The sequence below is a fragment of the Ochotona curzoniae genome, unplaced genomic scaffold (genome assembly GCF_017591425.1).
Source record: "Ochotona curzoniae isolate NIBS_2020 unplaced genomic scaffold, NIBS_Ocur_1.0 contig_2599, whole genome shotgun sequence".
Taxonomy (NCBI): Eukaryota; Metazoa; Chordata; class Mammalia; order Lagomorpha; family Ochotonidae; genus Ochotona; species Ochotona curzoniae.
The window spans coordinates 12029613-12053190 of NW_024465520.1; the positions used below are offsets into that span (position 1 = coordinate 12029613).

Here is a 23578-nt window from a genome sequence, read left to right on the forward strand (position 1 = left end):
GAGATAGTACAAATAAAGAAAAGAGCTAAGGACAGTTTTTTATGTGGAGGAAAGAGCAAGAAAGCTCCACTAGAGTGGATAAAAGCATGAGGCCAGAGAAAAGGCAGGTTGGAAGGTCGTAGACAAGAATCGTGAATGGCTCGGTGTTATACGGGGTGATTAGCATCGACAGAGCCCAGAGAGCCGCACCGTAAAGCTATAGTGAGGCACTCCTGGGATCGGAAACAGGAAAAGAGCTCATTCCACTGCACATGAGCAAAGCAGGCAACTTTCCTCACTGAGGAGAACCATTTGGCAATATGTGCCTGGGCCCTCGTACCTGTGTCTACTAATGCTCTGGGGCCATGCTGCAGAAAAGCTCCCGTAAGTATACAAGAAGACAGGCCTTAACACAAACAGAAATCAAACAATGCCTTATTGCAAGATTGTCTGTGACAGAATTTCAGGTAACCCAAGGTCTGTCACTGAAGGATCAGATCAGAGAAATGTGGTATGTTTATGTGATGTAATTTTACATGGCAATCAGAAGGGAGGAGAGTGTATCTATGTAGCCACATGGGCAGATCTTGAAAACATCATGCTGAGTGAAATACAATTTAGGGTAAGATTTGCAGCTTAACATTGAGTACTTTTAAAAATATCTGTACACATAATTTAATATTAGAACACAAATGTACATCAAATTCATAAGACTCGGTGCCCCCCAGACTAGATCACCCCACAGCCCTTCTGACTGGTGTGTCTTCCTCCAAGCTCAGGGGAATTTTTGTGCTCGGGATCAGATAAGCAAAGTTTCACATCCTCCTTGGTTTGTTTGCTTGTGTCCTGTCGACACATTATAGAGTTGATTAGACTCCTTCGGGCTCAACACGCTGTCATCCTCCACCTGTATAAAAAGGCCCCTTTCCAAATATAGAATCTTTCAAATACAGAAAAATGGAGTAATTCATGGCTATGCTTGACAAGTTTTAACGTTTTGACACAGTTACTCTACATTTTGTTCAAAAGCACAATTTAAACTTGTGCTTTTACTTCGCTCTGTGCAAAGATGCCCACAGGTAACATCAGGTTCACATGCAAGTTTGTGGTCCTCAGGGTTGCAGTGGAAGTGATGCAGTGACCTTACCACCACCACCAGTGACAATAGCTATTATGTACATAGTATTCTTGACATAATGTGTGTTGTCATTTAATTCTCAAAACTGGCTTAAGTGCCAGTAACCATTTTGCAGATGGAAGCAGAAGTGCCTGAAGTCATTACAGCCAGTAGCAAATTCGGATGGGTCTGAAGTGGGAAGGACTGGCATTAGAGGTCACTTATGATACCTCTGAACTACGAGTAGTGGACTTTTTCATGTTTATTTATTTGCACTTGTTTGAAACAGTGGAAGAAGGAGAGATCTTCCATCTCCTTGTTCACTCTTCAGATGCCTGCAAAAGCCAGGGCTGGGCCAGGCCTAACCCAGGAGCCACACACTCCACAGGAAGCTGGATCACAGAGGGTTAATACCTGGGACTCCAGCTAGCATTCCAGTAAGGGAAGTGGACTTCCTATGCCACATGATGGCTTAACTTGCTATGCAAGTTTTTTAGTATTTTTGTAAAACATTCTTTTTTTATTATTATTTGAAAGGCAAATTAAGAAAGGAGAGTGAATCTTCCATTCTCTGATTTACTCTACAAATGGCTGCAGCAGCCAGAACTGACTTGATTTAAATGAAGCCAGGACCTAGAAACTTTTTCCAGATCTCCCACATGGGTGCAGGATTCCAAAACCCTGCCATGGCCCATGCTCTACTGCTTTCCCAGGTTATAAGCATGGATCTGGATGAGAAATGAAGCAGCCAGGACTTGAACCTACATCCGTATGGGATACAAGTACTGCAAGGTAGAGGATTAGTCTGTTGAGCCACCATGCCAACATCTAGTATTTTGTTTTATTCATTTGAAAAGCAGAGCATCAGAAGAGAGCGTGTTTCCGTCCATTGGTTGGATGGAATGCCGGCAACAGCAGGTGGTAGGCCAGGCAAAAGTCAGTAGACAAGAACTGCACTGATGCTTCCCGTGGGGTAAACAAGGACTCCAGTGATGTGCCGTCATCTGCTGCCTTCTTAGGTACATGAGCAGGAATCCAGATTGGAGGCAAACTAGCTGGGACTGAATGCCAGGCACTCTAACATGGGATGCGGCATCCCAGGCAACGGTGTAACACGCTATACTGCAACACACTCATGCTTTAAAAGTGTGGAGCTTTTACTTTTCCATGGTCTCAACCATTAAAAAAAAAAGCCTACAATTTCTTTTTCAAAGAAATTCAATTTCATTGTTTTTCAAAACAATGTCTCTCAGATCTCCAGTGCAAGTTCCTCTGCCTGCTTGTTCTTTGAGGATTCTGCTACGCGAGCCTGAATCACCTTCCTCCAGATAGCACTCTGAACCAGCTTCTACATTTTGTGTCTTCATCCAGGAAATGTTAAGCTTGAAATATTTTTCCACTGTAAAGATTCCATGTGTTATTTTCTCAAACATTAATTTAATATGCTTTCCAATATCTATTAAGATTTATGTCATCATACAGAATAGTTAAATCTGAATGCTTTTGTATTTGTTGTTTCTAGAAGCCTTTCAGAATACCAGGATTCTCTGAAATGGGTAATTACCCCAAATCTAATGCCTGTGTAAGGCTGGCCAGCAAGCAGCTGGCTGCATGAAGAGAGACTAAGAGCTCTTTCTTGTCTAGTGCATTTAAAATCATTTGCTTCTCATTTAATATCTGCAAGAATGCAGTCACATCATAGCAGAATTTGCTGTTGTAAATTTTGGATTGTTTCCATGGGCTCCGCCTTACATCTGCATGGTGTTTAAAGCCAATGCTTCCTTTCTTTTTGTAGGCATTCAGGGCTTTTTGCCTCATAATCCAATGTCATGCTGAATGACAGAAAATTGAGGTTGAATTTATTTAACTATGGAGAAGTACTGCACGGAACAATACACTTATTTAAGAACTCCTTGCCTCAGAAACTGAAGGAGCTGTTTTGTGCAGGTGGCTTAATCTCTTTGCTGCTTATCCCAACTCTGTTTCTTTATTCATGAAGGACAGGAACTGGGCACTTGGCGTCTGGAGACAAAAGGACTCCACTAGTCTACCAGGACTTATAATAAACCAGTGGGATGCTCACGCCTCATTCAGAACAGCAAAGAGAAGCCCTCAGATTTTAAAAAATAACTGTCAGTACTTCTAGTTTAAATATGATCAAAGGTTAAAAGAAATAGTCATGAGAACATATTAATCAACTCCCAATTATACCTTGATGGGCTTTTTACATTATTACGGCTTATACATAGTGAATCTCATTTTCTCAATTCTGTGTGATGCCGTCTCTGTATAAAATGGGCTCTTTGTTAATATTGCCTGTATTTTCTGTTTCTGCTTACTTCCTGCAGCAGCTTTCAGAGGTTCATTTTGTAAAGCATGATGGATACTTACCTTCCCAGTCTTTACTCAGAGTTGCCGGGAAAAACATAGCAAAAAGTGTTGAGTATTACTCACTGAGTACTTGATTGGTTACCATTTTTATTTATTTGTTTTTAAAGACTTATTTATTTATTGGAAAGTCAGATATACAGAGAGGAGGAGAGACAGAGAGGAAGATCTTCCATTTGATGATTCACTCCCCAAGTGAGCGCAACAGCCGATCTGAAGCCAGGATCCAGGAACTTCTTCAGGGTCTCCCACACGGGTGCAGGGTCCCAAAGCTTTGGGCCATCCTCCACTGCTTTCCCAGGCCACAAGCAGGAAGCTGGATGGGAAGTGGAGCATCCAGGAATAGAACCAGCGCCCATATGGGATTCTGGCGTGTTCAAGGTGAGGACTTTGGCCGCTAGGCCACTACGCCAGGCCCATTACCATTTTTAAAAGATTTGTCCATTTTTATTTGAAAGGCAGAGAGAGAGAGAGACCTTCCGTCTGCTGGTTCACTCCCCAAATGGTTACATGGCTAGATCTAGGCCAATCTGAAGTCAGGAGTTTGTCCTGGATCTCCCATGCTGATGAGGAGCCTAAGCACTTGGACCAGCTTCCACCACTCTCCAAGGCACATTGCTGGGGGATGGATTGGAACTGGAGCAACTGCGAGGTGAACCAGAAACAAAATGGGATGCAGGTGTGGAGTGGGATGTAGGTGTGGGATGCAGGCATCCAGATGGGATGACGTTAGCTTTACCCACTGAGCCGGATCACTGGTCCCTATTTGCTTGGACAGGCAGGGAGACGCAGAGATGTCCCGTCTGCTGCATCCTTCCCCAGATGCCTGGAACAGTCAGAGCCAGGAGTCAGCTAGTCAGGCTGCAGCACAGTGGCAGAGAGCTGGAGCAGAAGCAGAGCCAGGAGTTAAACCAACCACTCGGATATGGGATCCCAACCAATGACATCTTAACTGCTCTGCCAGCCCCCACTCCTGGGTGCTCGACTTAAAGGCTGAACCATCTGTTTATGTTGAAATGGAGGGTAAAGCCAAGATTTACATGATTAGGCAGAGAGAAAAGTAGTGAGAGGTATAGTAGCTTGGCTTTTCTTCTTGAGTTTAGTCATAGTTGCCTAGTCTTTATTTACTTTAAAACTAGGAAGTTCTGAGACCATCGTATGCAAGCACAATCAAATGCGAGCCCTGGGATACTGTACAGTGGTATAAAAATGGGCTTTGAGTTGGCAACATTTCTACTGTTTAATTTTACACTAATTCTCAGGTAATTGAGAAACATCACATGATATTTTTTATCAAGTACCAGTTGTTCGGGGTTTACTTAAGGTAATCAGCTCTTCATTTTAACTGTTGCTGCATTTAAAAGTAATTATAAATGTATCACATGGGCTGAGACCTGGACTCCACTCAGTACAGTATTGTATCCTGACAGAGCTCCAGGGAGCTATTCATGCAGAGACGTGTTTTCCACTGTCAGTCTTTTCAATGAGTTGCAACGACACCACATGTGTCATACCGTCTTTCATTAGTTATAGTCATTCTGAAACTTGCAAAAATTAAAATCTAAACCATTCTTTGGAGTTAAAAAGTCTCAGGTTTACTGCAGTATATTACTTCTGGTCAGACAACACTTTTTCATTTGTCTTAAATACTCTGGGACTATAGTAACAGGCCCGTAGTCAAGCTAACTACAATTTTATTGTCAAATATATCATGTTCCCTTGCAGCTTTTAAATTTTAGGAGACAGTGTGACACACATAAGGACGTAGGGCTCAGACACACCTGGATTTGAATCACAAGACTATTTCTAACTGTGTGACCTTTGACATGCTCATGATTGCTCTAATCCTTACAGGCTTTGCCAGTAAATGATAGTTAATTATTTACTCTGGTTTTTAGATTCTGTTTTCTGTGATCGTTGTGAGTAGGGGTGAAAAGGTGCAAGAGAAAGCTCCTTGCACACTGCCTATAAGTAGTGTACTGTCCACAAGCATCCCCTTCCTTCCGTCCTTAGCCTTTGGCTCCGAGTGGAAGTCTGCTGCCTCGTGCTGAGTGCAGCCCCCAGCAGGACAAAGCAGCACAGGACACAACGTGTAAGAGTTACTGCTTCTCCAGAGATTTGGACCAGGAGAGGAACTCTCCGAGTGTGTGCTTCCTTCCTCCTGTCTCCCAAACGCTATCACTTGACGGACCGGAAGGATGCGCCTCAGATGATATCTGTCTAGTAAGACTGTGTTCAATCTAGAATTGGGGGAACCAGTCTCCTCACAAAGTTTAAAAATCTCGGAAGACATGGACAAGACAATCAGAAAGGATCCCGTTCTTCCCCCTCGAAAAATGGGGCTGTTAGCACCTACACAGCTAAGACACGGGGGATGCTGAATAATGTGTGTGAAGAGGTGTTGGACAAAGGAGGTAAAACTCCAGCTAAGATAGATGAAATGAATCGATCTATTGTGTGCATAAAATGGTGACTAGAGTTCACGTAGTCTTGAAAATCTCTAAACTTTAAATGTTCTCATTACGAAAAAAGTATGTGAGGTTATGTGTATGTTTAGTCCATTTAGCCATTTCACAGTGTATTCATATTTTAAAGCATCAAGTTCTACGTTATGGACATCATTTTTGTCAGTTAAAATTGATGTTTTAAATGAATATGAGAGTACTGGACAAAAAAGATTTATATAAATGGTAAATTCTAATTAAATATTTGTTTCGAGTGCTTGTGCTTTTGTGATTGAAGAAACAAATTTCATCAATGAAGACAAGTTGAAGATTTTAGAAATTTTATGTAATTGTATGAATGCAGAAAGATTTTAAAGTTTACTTTTCAAACTATGGTCCTGGGCCCAGCGCAGTAGCCTAGTGGCTGAAGTTCTTGACTCGCACACACCAAGATCCATGTGGGTATGGGTTCTCATCTCAACAGTCCCACTTCCCATCCAGCTCCCTGCTTGTGGTCTGAGAAAGCAGTCAGGACGGCCCAAAATCTTCAGACCCTGCACCCACATGGGAGACCCGGAGAGGCTCCTGGTTTCAGATCAGCTCAGCTCCGGCCATTGCGGCCGCTTGGGGAGTGAATCAGTGGATGGAAGATCTTCCTCTCTGTCTCTCCTTCTCTCTTTTTATATGACTCTCCAATTAAAAAAAAAAAAACCTATGTTCCTAAAACATAGGAACATTCCACCTGGGAGTTCCAATACTTTGAATTGTTTTTCCTGTAGAAACCGGAGTAGATTCGTTTTCCATCTTCCCTTTTCTGGAAAAGCCTGCCGGAAAGGGCTGTCACTGGGCCAGGGTGACAGTGTTCATTTAGTGGCAGATGGCAAGACTCAGATCACCCCAGTGTTCTTTCTGTTTCGGTTTCCATTCTGCATCCACACACTTGTTGCGTACGGCTGCTTGGATCATCTTTCTCGCATGCTGCAGGGCTTCCCCAGAACAAAGCTCCGGGAAGCCAGTCTCCTGCTTGGGTTCTCCTGCTTTGAAAGTTAGCGACATGCCCTTTAGATCCCACCCAGGGTCGGACAGCCCTTCAGCATGTGCCTGATTCAACAGCGCTTCTGGGTTCCGGACTCAAGGGCAAGTTCAAGGAAATCAGAATTTGAAGAAGTGAGCCACACTTTCAGAAATTTCACATGTGTTGGCTACATAAAAACCCTCTGAATGACAGGAGTACAGTTTAGCTGTTGGAAATTGGCATAATGGGTAGTAGAGGCAGAAAGAGTCCAACAAATCTATCCGCATTCTTTAATTCCTCTCAGCGAAACCTGGGCAGTCAACTGCAGGTTACACATGATACTTGCAAAGGACGATCAACAATATTCTCCCACAGTATTCTTCAGGAACTGAACAATGGCTGTAAAACACAGGCTTTAGTCCATGAAAATACCGGCCTGCTTCGAAGTACTCATCAGATCAATATGTCTTGTCATTTCAGATTTGCAATGTCAAGTAGAGGGACTTGCCTTGAAACTTCAGAGGGCAGTGACAGAGCTGGACAACTGTAAAGAAGTGCTCATGTAAGACGCTGACCACGAAACAACTTGTGGAATCACAGCGACCTGTTGCTGTGTCGCAAAATGCAGATGCAGCCCCTGAGGTGTTTGCTGGCACACTTGTGTGGGTGACACGGTGTACCACAGCTTTTCCGGGCTACATTGCTGGCCTACGTTAGATAGAGTGAAGGAACGCCCAATAGTTTTAAATACAGTGGGATTCTCTTTCCTCAATAAGAAACACACTGACCAGCCTTTCGGGGGAATCAGCTCTAGAAACTTAGCCTACCCACACAGTAAAGCTTCTCCTGTGTGTTCCAGTGCAATGACTTGATGGGAACTACTCTCTGAACTTTTATAGTTAGTTCTTTATTTTCTGTCTACCATATTGTTGCTTAGATTTATAAATTTTAGGCTCAAAAAAAAAATACCACAGAAGTGATGGTGTACTGATATTCCACATATGTAAGAAGGAAAATACTGGAAAAGAAATGATAAGAACATGACCTTGTGAAATGCCCAGAGCACTATTCCTTTAAATATTAATTTTACTTCAGAAATCTTAAAACTTCCTTCACAGTGTAAACATAGTACAACTATAATTAAAACACCAAAATTATCATTTGAAAAGCAAGTAAATTCTTTGGTTTTCTGCTATATAATCTGGTGGCTCTGGTTTTCAGTTCCTATATTTTGGAAGGATGAGCCTCATAAGAAAAATATAAATATTTAGAATGCTTAGCAACCCAGTGTTTGTGTCTGTGGGCTACTCCTAAAAACAATGTGTTTAATTAAATACTGAGCAACAAAAGGAGGAGTAAATTCCTTACATTCCCTGTCAAATTAACGTATATTTGGGTTATTTTTACTGAGGTAGTTTGCTTTGGAAAAATAAGGGAGCTCAAACATGCATGCCCTGTAACACTGCAGCTAACCCGACAGTGAGAACAGTAGCTCAGCTGTCTGTATTTGATGGCTGGCAGAAAGGATGAATAGGTGGGAACCCCTCCCTGAGAAACTCCCTGAACCTGGGCAGTAACTTTCCAGAAATCAAAACGTGAAAAAGAAACAAGATGGTGGCTGTAGGGCATGGGGGGGAGCGTTCTCCTCCGTCTCATTACGTCATTGGCTGCTCGGGTGGAAGGCCCGCTCCGTGAGGCCACATGCTGCCGACATCTGCAGGGTGGAGCTCCTGAAGCACAGAGGGCACAGCTCAGACACAGGGAGCTGGTCCCTGCCTCGCTGGGACATGCCAAGGCTCCACACGGGGAGCGGAGTCCCAGGAGACTGGGAAGCCTGAGGACTAGGCACACTGAAGAGAGAGCAAGGCGTAGTGCTTGTTACGTGGATTGATTTTTGTTATTATTTTTTTAAGGTATATTTTTATTGGAAAGGCAGATATGCAAAGAAACGGAGATATAGAAAGAAAGATCCTTTGTCTGCTGGTCCACTTCCCAAGTGGCCACAGCCGCCAGATCTGAGCCAACCGATCTGAAGCCAGGAGCAAGGAGCCTCTTCCGGGTCTCCCATGCGGGTGCCGGGTCCCAAGGCTTTGGGCCATATTCAACTGCTTTCCCAGGCCACAAGCAGGGAGCTGGATGGGAAGTGGAGCACCCAGGACACAAATCAGTGCCCATATGGGATCCTGGCATGTGCAAGGCAAGGATTCCAGCCACTAGGCTACTGTGCCGCACCCCATAAATAGAGTAAGTTTGCACAGAATGCTTTGTATATACAAGGAGTCTGCCCATTTAATATGAGATACTTTGTAGGATTTTGTGTTCATTATATTCTTAATGTGATTTGTGATGTGAGTGTTAAGGCATGGTGAGAGTCAGGATTGGCTGAGGAAACCTGTTAGGAAACCCTGTGCAGTTACATGCAGATGCTCTTGTATGTGTTTATAAAATTGAAAGTTCCTGCTCATAGAAGAACTTGTGAAAATTAAAAAGTAGATAGAGTATCTGCTTTCAGAAAGTGTGAGCTAAGAGTGATGGAAGTAGAGCCACTGAAATGGCTCCGTGTGCTGGAGACCTTTGTGAGTGCCACCTGCTCTTCTGTCTGAACTCCGTCGACTCTCCTCCCGCGGCTGGAAGTAGGGGAGGATGAACATTGAGGATCAGAGCCTGGAGCTCGTGGAGTCTCACGGTACTTAGGGACTGGGGGTCCCCAGTAACATCTAAGTCATTCTTAATTACAAGTTCGAGCCAAATTTGTAGCTTGGCCATTTTTTTTAAATGATCGACAGAAGTAGAAGTCACAGTAATTCACTCAACTTATTCATAACACAGAAACTTATTGTGTGTGCCCTTAACCCTCTCTGGACTCCAGAAATTGGAAGGTGCTCTGAAATCCAGTTTCTTCACATTTTTAACCATCTCTTCGTGAGGGCTAGACAGCTGTGTTTTCACCTGTCTGAATTTGGATACGTTGCTTAAAGATTTTAAAATCTTATGGATTTGACATAAAGAGACAAGGCAATTAATAAATGGATGAAAATGAGGTCCTTCTTTCCTAAGATTTAAAAAAATACACATTTCCCATGGTTCATGAGTATCACTGTATATTTAAAAAATAGATATTTGATTTGTTAGGGTGCTTTGGGCTGCAAATCACAGAGCTGGAGTAATGTCAGGCTAGGTTGGTCCAAAGATTTAGCAGTGTCACTAAGAATTTTCTTTCTGTCTGCAACGTGCCGCCCTCAGCACTGGCTTTAACCCAAAGCCAGGTCTGTATCATCGTGAGGCCTGAACCCCTTCTATAACCTATCCATGGTGAACAAGGGGGCCAGAACCTGCCATGACTAGCTTAGACCAGGCAGGGTTTATCCAGAGTGCAAACAAAAATTGGGACTCTGGCTGCCAGGAGAAAAAGCTGTGATGAATGTCCAGAAGGTAACCGGCAGGGAGTGTTTGCTAAACACAGGCAGAGCATTCGTAAGAGTTGGTGATGACATTTTCTACAAATTTTGTTTTTACACCTCATAATATCCAGCTCGGTGAAGGAGGAAGACATCTCTGGAACGGTGAAAAAATATGAAGGTTTTGCAGTGTAGTTTCGTTACTTTTTAATGTAGTCTATACGTAAGAAAGAAATATATTACTTGCAAATATATGTAAAAATATATCAGGATGAAAAACAGTTAAATAAAGCTAATAAGAAAGGCTGCTAAGGATGGTGAAAGATGATAGCAGTGCTTGAAAGAACAAATAGAAGGGATGGAAAGCTGGTTGGGGGAGTGGTGGCTGCGGGCATCCTCACACAGTGTGTTCTTGAAGCAATCAGGGCAACGTGGGGAAGGATAGGGGTGCGTGAATCGTGGGAACGGTGGTTCTCAGCTCCATTCCACACGAAAATCTAAAAAGTGTGTGTTACAGCATGGCCTCCCCAACAGACCCAACTGCAGGATTAGATTTCTAGGCTCCCCTTCTTTCAGATCTTATATCTGAGCCATGAACGGCGCTAACTAACCAATTTGTAATGCACTGCCCACATGATGGTGATGCCCTTCTGAGAAAGCACATTTGGAACATTTCAGCCAATTGGCCCTTCATCAGATCGCCTTCCACCGGCTCTGGGTGAAGCAGCTCTTGCCGAGTATTCATACCCAGACTAAAGCAACGACTGTGGGGATTGCAGCTAGAGAACCTGGGGTCCCCATAGACCTAAGTGAACTGGAGTGTCCAGTCAAGTGGCATACCCTGCCCTATGCCTAATCACAACCTCCAGAAGCAAACTAGGACAAAACTAAAGAGCACAGAACCTACAGGATGAGGAAGAACATACAACCAGGGATTACCAGTGTGTGAGGGAAACTTGCCTCAACTGCCCTGCAAACAGGGACTGTGAGAGGCTGGCGTTGTGGCTCAGCACGTTAGGCCAGGACTGCCGTGTACAGGCACTGTATGTTGTATAAACTAACCACAGGGTAATTTCAAATGATTTTAACTGCTGCAAAAATGCAAAAAGATGTTAAACAATGGACAACAGGAGAGGTGGTATGCTTTACATGGAGCAATCAGGTGGCGTCCTTAACCAGAGCTGATGAACTTTAACATCTAAATCACGCCAAGGAGCTAACCATGCTGTCACTGGGGAGCAGTGAGATCAAGGGCAAGGCCCTAAATCTTTACAGAGGCATTTTGCAAGTTCAAGAAACATGAATAGAGTCAGTTGGGGTAAACGGGATAATGATTCCCCAAAGATTTCCATGGCCTAAGCTCTGAAATCTAAGTGGATTCCCTTACACGGCAAAAAAGACTTGGCGGATGTGATTAACTGGAGGATTTTGAGATGGGAAGATTATCCTGTAACATGCAGACAGGCTCAGAATAATCACAGGGTCCTTAGCAGGGGGAAACAGAGGGTTAGTCAGAAATGTAGGTGCAAGGATGGAAGCAGAAATTGCAGTGATGTGACTTCAAAACAGAGACAAGAACCACAGCGAGGAAATACAGGTCTGCAAAGGAGCTAAGGCAAGGAAATCAGTTCTCCCCTGGAGCTTCTGGGAGGACCGTAGTCCAGCGTTCGCCTACATCTCAATGCTATTGGTCCCCAGAACTGAGAAATAGCCCGCATGTGCTGCTTTTAAATACTAAGCTCGTGGGTCTAAAAAGCAACACGAAATGATTGAATCCATGCATGCAGAAGAGTCTTTGAGGGGTTGAGATGTTTGTGGAGAGCGGCGGGAGGCCATAGGAGGAATTCAGGTTGGAAAGTGATCTGTATTGTGCCTGCTACTTGAAGGATGGGCTGGGACGGGAGAGCCAGGGAACTTAGGCAAAACCAGAAGGGAGGCTGTGTGTTCCTGCAGGTGGAAGCGGCTGGGGTTTAGCTCAACACTGTGTCTTGCAGATGGAAAGAACTGTATGTTGGCGGTGAGTCTGCCAGGGCTTACTGATGGAATAAACTTGCCAGGGAGGGAGGGAGATGCGGAAGATGGAGACAGGGAGAGAAAGAATAAAAAATGGGCATAGGGGTTTTTCACCATCAGGGTACACAGCTGAGAGGTCATAAAATGAGTAAGAAGCAAACTCTAGGTCCAGACCACTGGTGTCTGACCCTGAGCACTACCACTGCACACAGTACTGTGGTCCTTGCGAGTCACCTGTCTCTGCTCACGGAGGAGCAGAGCTGTTTTGCAGAGTTGCACCTGTATAAGGCATTACATATCAACATCATAGTGTTGATTCCACTGATTGAACTGGCCTTTCCGATTGGGAGAAGCATCCATTTAGTTCATCTAATTTCCTTTGCTCTTCGGCAGAAGCAGCCCGGTGCTTTGTGAGGGCTTATTCCTGGCAGTGGAAGGGAGAGGGTTACCATTCTTTGCTGCGAGGAAGAGAGGGAACGCCATGCTTGAGGCGATGCGGGAATCTTCCTACGCCTCTCAGGCCCTCCAGTCCTGCTGACGTTGGAAGTGAACACTAGGCCCTGAAGGGGAGCCTCCCTGGCCTTGGGGGGTGTTCCTGGGGTGGTGGACTCCTTGAGGGGCAAGCTTTGGAAACTCTTGTGCAGCTAAATTTGATTATAGCTGCATAGTGAAGCAGCCATCAGAGGAGCTCTGCTATCTCTGACTCCAGGTTTGGAAAAGTGTGTGCAAGAGTGTGTACGTACAGTGAAGGCCGTGGGACTGCAGGATCTCAGGACAGTCTTCAAAGCAACATTTTTCTGCTTGTTTTTAAAGCAAATGTGTAAAACTTGTAAAATGTAAGAAAATCAGAGTTATATTTTGATATGCTTCTAATTCATATTTTAAAAGCCTGAGATAAAATTTTATTGCTATTTTACAAACTCTTTTCATTTAATGTTTTATTCTAGACATTTCTTTCATTAATTTATGATAAATATGTAAATAATTATTAAGTGACTGCACAGTATTCCGATCTATGGATAAACCACACTTGATTTGCTAGTCCTTTGTTTATAGAATGTTCAAAGATTTCATTTTGAGAAGTAACATACTTTGAAAATTCATGGAGGTGAACAGAGAAAAAGAGAAGGAAAGCTAGAGGGAAAGAGGTCTCCTCTGTTGGTTCAGTCCCCAGATGGCTACCCTGCCAAAGCTGGGCCAGGCTGGTCTCCCATCTGGGTGACAGGCTATTTGGGTCATCTGCTGCTGCTTTCCCAGGTCAGGAGCAGGAACCTGGGTTCAGGAGTGGACTGCCAGGACAGGGACTGGCACTCATGTGTGATACAATGTCATTACCTAATCCAAATATTTGTTCAGGCTTTTCATGCATAACGATTCCTTGGCCGCCTGTACGACTATACTGATTTATAATTTTAGGATTAATTGCAAATACACATAAATCTACTTCCTAGGTAGTACTGGGTATTGTATCTTTAAAAGCATCAACTTGGAAACTGCGCCCTGGGAGGCCAATGCCATGGCTTAGCAGACTAAGCCCGTAGCTGCAGCACCAGCATTCCATATGTGCTGCTTCACTTCTGATCCAGTTTCCTGTTATTGCACCTGGGAAAGCAGCAGAGGAAAGCCCAAGCACTCGGGGCCCCTGCACCTCTGCAGGAGACCTGGAAGAAGCTCTTGGATTCTGGCTTCAGACTGGCCCAACTCCACCCACTGTACCCAGCTGGGGAGCGAAACAGCAGATGGAAGATCTCCCTGTCTCTCCCCTCTGTGAGACTCTTTCAGATATGTAAAATAAATTAAGATGGAATGAAGTGTACCTTGTGACCTGTGTTGTGGTACAGTGAGTTAAGCATCCTACTCTTGATGTTGACATTTCATATTGCAGTGCCGGTTCGATTTCAGGCTTGTCTGCTTCCAATCCAGCTTCCTGTAATTGTTCTGGGTAGGCAGCATAACAAGGCCCAAGTACCTGGACCCTTGCCACATATGTGGGAGAGCTGGAAACACTTCCTGACTCCCGTACCAGCGCTGCCTGTCGTGGCCATCAGGGGAGTGGATCATTAGATTGAAGATCTTTCTGTCTTTCTTCCTCTCTGTAACTTTACCCTTCAAATACATAAATAAATCTTTTTAAAAAGATAAATAACACCCCTGCATATGTGGCTCCCAGCATGCTTTCCAATATAACTCACCTGAATATCATTAGCCTCGACCTACTTTTCCAATGATGTCTTGATTTTCTTTATTCTTTCTGTTTTAAGCTTTGTTGGAAAAATACATCAAATTTTCAAAAAGTTGTCAAGATAATACTAGTTCAGAGAACACCCAAATAGTCTTTATCTAGCCTCGCCTGTTGTTAGCATTTGAGCCTGTTTGCTCTCTCTGCCTCTCCCCTTTCTCTCTCCCTCCATACACATACACAACTACGTGAATTCAGATGAGCAGACTTCAGAAGTTCATAGGAAATGGCACTGCAGGATGAGTGAATTCTGGTGCAAAGAAATTTGAAAGCCATTACTTTAATTAATTAATTAACTAACTAATTTGAAAGACAGAGGCTGGAGAAGAGAGCTCTCCTGTTTGCTGGTTCACTGTCCAAACAGCTGAAGCAGCCAGGGCTGGGCCAGTCTAAAATCAGGACCCAGGCACCCGGCACCGGTTCCCCTCGTGGGTGGCAGGACTGAACGAGTGGAGCCATCACCTGCTGCCTTCCAAGGATGCCCATTCTCAGGAAGAAGAAGCAGGACTTGAACCCATGACTTGCCGGCAGCCGAAACAATGGCCTAACAAACAGCTGTTGCCGAGTGTCTGCCCCGACATGTATTTTCTTAATGGCATGCACTTCTGAGAACATGTAGAAGATACCTTATATGTACAAATACAAATTACATATGGATTTGAAAATTTTTGTATCAAAGTAAACATCCTTATAACTTTTGGTGTGTGTTTCCCTGAGCCATTTGAGAATGTAGTAAATATACTATGGACTTTGACCTCTAGGTATCTCAGCCTGCCTTTTCTCAGGACAGGGGTATTTTATATAACCATACTTGGGTGCCATAATCTACAGGCAATATTTTAGCCATCATCCATATTTCAATTTTGTCAGTTGCCCTAAAGATGTCCTCCGTAGAACTCGTCCTTCTAGCACAGAATCCAGTCTAAGATCAGACTAACTTTAACCTGAAAGAGTTCCACGCTTTGTCTGTATCCTCTTGTGGCTGACATTCTTGAAGAACGTAGAGCTCCTCACACAGCTTTAAAATAAACACTTGCTCATTTTGAGCTGGTCTGAGCTTTCTCTTGACTGGACACAGGATGTGTATTCCCAACTACAAGATTCCAGAGATGCTGCAGGAAGCGAAGGACAGCCTCCTGCATCCTCTGAGAGCTCACCCCCGCAGGCGAGGCAGCAGAAGACTTCCCAGACATGTTAGCATGCGTGGGGACAGGGCTGTGCTCATCCCGTCACCGCGGGAGAGCCGGAAGCTCATTGTGCCCTTCTTTTGTCAAGCAGGGGGACACAGGGAGTGTGACAATTGTGAGATGTTTAATGGAAACAAAAATACTAACTTTATTCCTGATGAAGGCTATGATGGAAGAGATGTAATTATGTGACTGTGTCACACTTTAAGTTTATGTATATCATATTCCACTAGGATTTTACATATATTTATTACCATGTAATAATTGTTTATTTTTATGGGAGTCAGTGTGATAGGTCCAAGAATTTGTATGTGGCATACTGATCAGTCATATGGTAATTAATATTTCTGTCTCATCATCACTTCTTATTTAATGTCCCAGTTCCTCCTGTCTTTGAGTTCTTAAAAAGTACAAGAACCCATTCTTTCTCTGGGTTTGATACCCGTTATTCAGTCTGCCTTTATTCCCCTTCTCACCCTTCCCAAACTGGCAGTCTCGGGAATGGGACAGTTTTGAAAGTTAATGAATGATTTTAGCCCAATATCCAGACAATAGCTAGTAAATGATCCTCTTTTGGAATTGAATAAGTCTGGGAAGACAGACCCAAAATGACCAAATTTGTTCAGGTGTGGTTACATTCCTAACGTTTCTTTTCTGCAGGTAGTAGTTTAGTTAATGAAAACTCAGGGAAAGGGCTGAAGGCAATTTTCTTCTTTGAAGGGTCCGGTCTTTAATTGTGTAAGGAAATATCATCAGAGTACAGGCTCTTCCAGCAGCTGCTGCTCCCCAAGGGTCTTTAGTTTAAAATAATCAGCTTAGCAGAGCGCCATTCTGTTAGCACAGTGTTGCCTGATCCCCAGCAGTGCAGATGTGATTGTCTCAGGGCGTCACATCTGGTAGCACATGAAACCATTTCCCCCTTACTGGTGATGTTAACTTTGATCCTTCAGTGAAGATGTGGCTCAGTTCGTTGTTGGGTATTCTTTTTCCTTTCCAACAAATAGAAATTTCTAAGGGACATTTTAAATATAGTAAAATATCGTGTGTATTATGAAAATACTGCATGAATTTGAACTGGGATTTTTTTTTTACACCAAAAAAAAATTGTCTTTTAGCTCCATTATTCTAAGTTGCGGGAGGACCCTTGTTAGCTTCCTTGCACAGTGTAGACTGAAACCTGCTCTTAGATTTAAAATAAACCAAAAGCCCAGCCCACCTGCGCCCTACTGCAATGCCATCCGTGCTGCCAGCTTCACTGCTGACTCTGGCAACTTCCCACTGCCTTCTCAAAGGTTTAGTTTGGTATGGTTTCTATTCCTAAACGCTGTCCAAGATTTATTCTTACTATTTTACACAGGTCAGTCTGATAGTTTACTTGGCCATTATAAAAATGAACTGTTAGTTCTTTAAATAAATAATAATCTGAAATTGTTAAATTAATTCTGTGGATGCAGAAAATAATGATTTAGAGGGGCTGATGTGGGGGTGTGGCAAGCTGCTCCTCCGTCCGTGGTACTAACATCCCTATGGCTGCAGCTCGTGTCCTGGCTGCTGCATTTCCCATCCAGCTCCCTGCTTATTGCCTTAGGAAAGCAATGGAGGATGGCCCAATGCCTTGGACCTTGCACCCATGTGAGAGACCGTGAAGAGGCTTCTGGCTCCCAGCTCCATAGTAGCTCAGCTCTGGGCATCGTGGCCATTTGGGGAGTGAACCAGTGAATGAAAGAATCCCTTTGTCTTTTTTTCTCTCTCTACGACTCTTTCAAATAAAAATAAATAAATCTTTTTTAAAAAATGATATAGAATTATTTTGAAATAACTTGTCTTGAATTTGTTTTGTATTATCTTAGGAACAAATCTAATGAAGCTGATGATTGTGAAAGAAAACTTAGAAAACTCAAGTTTGAAGCCGTTATTTCTGAATCACGGTACACATTTTTAATTTTAGACTGTTAAACTCCCGGATTTTAAGCCACTTGTTAAATAATATTTAAAATATACCTACCTTTTCTTATTTTCTCATTTTTACATATAAAATACCTAATTTGAGCTTATTTCTTACCATTTTTATTTATTTTACCTCTGCCTCATAGGATATATGATTATATACAGAATGCAGAAACAGCCATTTTAGTAACACTTTAAATTTTTAGGTTATGATTATAATGTACAATTTCAAATGAGTATTTTATGTAGTTTTGCTAAATCGTTTAAAATAGTATTTTAATTCTTGTTGATTTATTTTTCAGGCACACTAGGCTACTTAAAGAAAAAGAAGATTCTCTAGTGAATTGCCAACAAATATATAAAGTTTTACAGGAACAACTGGCTGCCAAAGAGAAGCAAGAAGAAGACATGAAAAAAAGAATTAACCTTACAGAAAGCGAGCTGGAGAGAACCAAAAGTCTCCTTAATCAGACGAAGGAAGAGGTTGTCGCGTTGAAAAACGAAAGGTGCAGTGAGAACCGTTGCCCGCAAAAATCCTTTACATTCAAGTAGTAGTCCGTGTGTGTTTTCAAGTATCAATGACATGCGTATTATGATAACGGTGAAATCACGGTGAGCTCATTGCATCCCCCCACCCATCTCGCTTTATAAATGATTAAAGTGAAACTAAAGTTGGCTGAATGACTTGCTTAAAGTTACACAGTTAGGGAAAGTATGGATGGAACCCAAATTGCAAATGGCATCAGATTTTATTAGAGAGAAAGAGAGAGAGAGAGAGAGGAAGCCACCATGTGTCATACTTGCTCTATTATGTTTAACCTGGGTCAATAATTGGTCAGTTTTACCATTTCCCAACAACAACAAAAAATTTTTTTTGTATTATTTACATTTTAATTGACTCTTAACTTCTCTCCTACTTATCTATTAAGGTCTTATCAAAAGCAAAGATATCTTCTCAGATGGCATTAAGAATAGCAAAAAACATTGTCGTCCAACTCCCCAAGGTATTTTTTGAATTAATTTGTCCTCATATTAATCTATTATATGAGATGTTGATCCCAACTGCTCCACATTTGGGGACTGAATCGGTGGATAAGGGTTTTCTCTCTCTCTCTCTGTCTCTCGAATAAATAAATCATTTACTTAAAGGCATTGTAATTTGGTCCAATATGATAGAAATGAGTAGTCCCATATACATCAGTAATGTCAGAATGTGCATTTTTGAAACATAGTTAACAACTGATGATCATGATGAGGACTCTGAGTCACAAAGAATAAAATCTGTTACATATTATATATATAAGGCACAGAATGATATTTCTTCATAAGAACACAATGAAATCAGTAGAAATTTCTTTGATTTAGAACTTTGATTACCTGAGCAATCCCTATACTGTGTAGAATATTCCATTTTCAATGATGTCTCAATTAATTAGGCTTAACTATTTACTGAGATGAATGTTCTCTCTGGCAAGTAGTCACTGGGAGAGCCAAGCTTTGTTCAAATATTTCTAGAACACTTCTCTAAGGATTTACTAAGTACACATGCTTTTAATAATCATTATGATAATGGATTTTTATACTTTAAATTTATTACTTGAATCCTTCTCTATTAATTTCAGAGAAAGTAAGTCTAGTGAATATGATGGGAAACTGACTTAAGGAATTATTTATTATTAAAAATAATGAAGAATATTTTCTCTCTCTCTTTTCCTTCCTCCCTCACTTCCTCTTCTGTGTCTTTTTCTCTTTCCAATTAATAAATTACCTTAGGCTACAATTTGAAGAAGTGAATTTTATGAGTATTTTGAGGATTAATAGCACCAATAGAATAAATACAGACCTTTCTTGGGATTTAATATGAAATATCTTAGTCGCTTAGATATGTATGCTTTTGAAAATAGTTAATATGATCATAATTGTGTCTTCTGAATGTGGGGTGGGAAGGGCAGTCACTGTCAGCTTTCATAGAATAGCAATAAATCTAAACTACCTTCTCCTCTTTCCCCTTCTTAATTGTTCTTGTCTGTTGTCCTTGTTTCTTTGGTCTCTCTGCTTTATCCAGAAGCACACACGGTGTTACTCAATCATTTGTTCACCAAGCTTACTGACATTCTATCTGTCACATAATAAAAACAAAAATGTATTGTTGCCCAGGAAGTGGTCAGAGAATTGCTCCCAGATATTAATGGTCTTCATGATTTTGTTGTTGTTGCTCTGGGCTACTTTCAGATTTTGTCTGCCTTGTGCCTTGCTGTATCTCTGGAGTCTGGCACATGCAGGCATTCAAAAAATATTTGTGGAGTGAGTGAATGAATGAAGGAATCACTTACTTTGAGTAATTCAGCCAACCAGCCAGTATTGATTGAGTGCTTGTTAGAGATGGCGCTATGTACCCCAGGCTACAACAGTGAACCTGCCTTGTCCCTTTTCTCATGAAATTTGCATTCTAATGGAGAGATAAACAGTAAGGAAAATAGACAATGAACAAGTGTCCGGTGCTGTGGTGTTGTGGGCTGAGTTCCCACCCAAGACACCGCTATCCTATGTGAGTGCTGATTCAAGTCCAAGCTGTTCCACTTCCGATGCAGATCTCTGATGATGTCCTGAGAAAGCAGCAGAAGACTGGCCCAAGGACTTGGGCTCCTGCCACCTACCTACCTGGGAGACCTAGGTGAAGTTCCTGGCTCGTGTCCTGTCCTACCTCTCTCTCTGTCCTTTCTTCTCTCTCTTCTCTCCTCTTCTCTGTAACTCTACTTTTCCAATGAATAAGATAAATATTAAAAAGAGGAAAATATTTAACCAACTAGGATAATTATAGACTGTGAAAATGAACATGAAGTAACTAACAAGGCATTACAGACCAATAGGACAGCTGCTTGCTTTGGGTAGGATGGTCATAACATGGACCTTTTTTTTGGTGGGGGGCTTTATTTATTTGTTTGAAAGACAGAGAGATATCTTTCTTCCACTGTTTCACTTCCCAAATGCTTATCACACCTGGGGTTGGACCAGGCCGAAGCCAGGAACCAGGAACCCCATTCTGTGCTTCCACATAGGTGGCAAGTGCTTGGGTCACTGTCTACTGACTTGTAGGTGCCTCAGCAGGGAGCTGGATTTGAAGTGGAGCCGGAGCTCAAACCCAGGCAGAACCTGCTGCATCACAATACCCATCCCTAAAAGTGACTGCTAAGATGGTGCAGAAAGAAGGGAAGCAGAAGTTGCCAGGCCCAGAGCAGGGAAGCACTTGGCAGCGAAGCACAGCGTGACGGGTGTGTGTCTTTGGAGGAGAGCACTTGGATCGCTGGCAAGGCAGAGTAAGAGAGCCAGACAAGGGCCTCGCCAAGCAGGGCCTCGCAGGCCCCTGTGATTTGGGGTATTCGTTTCAGTGCAGCGGACAGGGTGGTTACAGGGAGAAGGTACAACACTGTGAAAAGATCGTTGTGTTGCTGCGTGCTGGGCGGAAAGGGCATGTACTGGGAGCAAGACAAGGCCATGCGGTCAAAGATTTTGTGTATAGTTCAGCCTAAGGAACATGCAAAAGGTGAGAATCTACAGCGGTGACTTCCTGTTACCTTTGTTAGGTTCCCTAGGTTTCTGCATCTTATAGATAGCAGCAAAATCTGCCGGGCTTACTACTCCGTGGTAAACCACAGGTTAAAAATAGACTCCGAGAGTCAGTGATCTTAGAAGCTTCTGACATTACTGTACAAACATGCCTTGAACTTTGCCTTCTGAAGAAAAAAAAAAAAAGCTTTCTATGTTTGCAAGCAGAGTTAGAGAGGAGAGAGACCTTTCACGTGGTGACCACTCCCCCGATGGCTGCCGTGGCCAGGGTTGGGCCAGGCTGAGCTAGGAGGCAACCTGGGATCCTTCCTACAGCCACCTGCCAGTAGAGACCCCTTAGCTTCCACATGAACTTGTGTGAGCTCCCTGTGGCTCCCAGCCTGGATGTGAAGCACAGAGGGACCTCTGAACATGCGCTGAGGCTGTTGGGAGTGTGAAAGTGCCAGCGAAGGAAGAGACACTTTCCATCCAGAGGTGCTTGCTGACACCCAAGAAGATCCAAGCTGTGTCTAGGAATCTGCAACTTAACAATGTCCAAACCACTGCATCTAACACTGCAGCCAAGCAGGTTGCCAGGTGCGTGTATGAAGTCAGAGCCAGCTCTCTCCTGGTGACTGTATGCTTTGGTCAATCCAGGCAGTCTCAGACACCAGCTCTCTGCCCCCTCGCTCTGGACAACAGACCCCTTTCTGTTAAGATCACTTTATCCCAGGCACCCAACCAAGGAAGCTCTACCAAGGAGAAAAGGTTTCACCCAAAGGGCTGAGGGGGGCATGAGATTCTGCAGGGAGAGACAGACCAGCCGGCTTGGTGCCAGACACAGCAGGGCCTCAGAAAGAATGCCTGGAGTAGTGTGGTCCAGGCATATTGTGGGTTGAAACAGTTTTCTGTAGATTCGGCTGGCGACCTGATTTCATTTTTATAAAGTATTTCCATGGTAAAAATGTGTTCTAAGTTCCCTGTAACAAACTTGCAGATACATCTTATCAGGTCATAAGTGTTTATGCTTGAAAACTGCTTACAGAGAACACTTAGAGAAACACACACACACACACACACACACACACACACACTAGCACCATGCAGCCGTGCAGCCAGAGCACACGCTGTTTATAACTCATCCTCTTCAGCACCTAGATGCTCAATGCTCTCAGTGAGTCCCAAGGGAAAATATAAAGAAATGCTTACTCTGATCTACTTGGGATGCTGAAGAGTGCTACAAGAAGAGTTTAGTTGTAACTAAAGTTAGGTATGAGTACTTAAGTGTAAATTATTCTGTAACATAAATGACGCAAGCTGTATCTCTTTGCCTGTTTATTTAGAGTAAGTGATGTGTCTAATTGCTTCTCTCCTGACCTGAAGCAGTTTTCCCGTACTGCAAGGAAGGGGTTTTATCCACTTCCTTCATCCCACCTGGCATACCTTCACTTCTCTCTGTCCTCTCCTCTTCTGTTTCCATTTTTTTTTAATGGAAAGCTATGTACATTGCCACCCCCCAAAATGCACAGAAAACCTAGCGAATTGCTTGAGAAGAGTGATGACAGTTTGTTTTCCCATATGTGGCACAACCTCATGATTAAACACACCTGCTGTTTCCTTCGCTCTCCCCTACCTCTCTCCCTTCTCTCTTCCCTCTATCCAACACTTTTTCTCTCTTCTCCCTCCCAGGCTGTCACTCATCCCCAATCCAGGGGTTCCCATGTTCCAGGTAACACTCTCCATGCTTGTGTCTTGCCATCTTGTCTCCATGCACACGATGCAGTGCAGCCCTGGCTGGGGGATGCTGTGGAGGCTGGCCGAGATGCTCTCCTAGCTGTGTGCCCCAGGAGAAGGGGTTTGTTTTCTTGCAAAGTGCACCACTCTGCAGTGCACAGCCCGGGGTGGCTCCGTGTGCCCTGCACAGAGAGAGCACTTTTCTCTAATTCATGATCCCAGTGGGAAGGTGCTGAAATGTGCACAAGGGCACTGGCTGGCACAGCTGTGGCCCTCACCTACGAAATAGTGGTCATTTTGCATGTTTATGTGTGAGGACAGCAAGGTTAACCCAGGCCACATTTCTTGCCCAGGGCCGCGTCGTTGGCAAATACAGAAATCAAGCTGCCTCGTGTCTGGTCTTACACCTCCTATTCCCTTCTCTCATTTGGCACTGTTCCCCCAAGATTGCTGAGTAATGGCTAAGTTTTGTCAACCTCTCTTTTTCAAACATGTGGTAACACTTTGTGCAGGAGACTAACATCCCTGCAGGAGTAGAGGAACCTGGAGCACTGCCTTAGGGTCCTCTCCC

At 43.2% G+C, this 23578-nt stretch overlaps 1 protein-coding gene across 1 annotated transcript in view; it reads left to right on the plus strand.

Moving 5' to 3' along the window:
* The window catches only part of LEKR1 (leucine, glutamate and lysine rich 1), a 178930-nt gene that overhangs the window by 115319 nt on the left and 40033 nt on the right, over positions 1-23578 (plus strand). The window contains exons 7-9 of the mRNA XM_040974853.1: positions 7424-7505; positions 17631-17708; positions 18030-18233. Of these exons, the coding sequence (XP_040830787.1) occupies positions 7424-7505; positions 17631-17708; positions 18030-18233 (364 nt within the window). The remainder of the gene's footprint in view (positions 1-7423; positions 7506-17630; positions 17709-18029; positions 18234-23578) is intronic.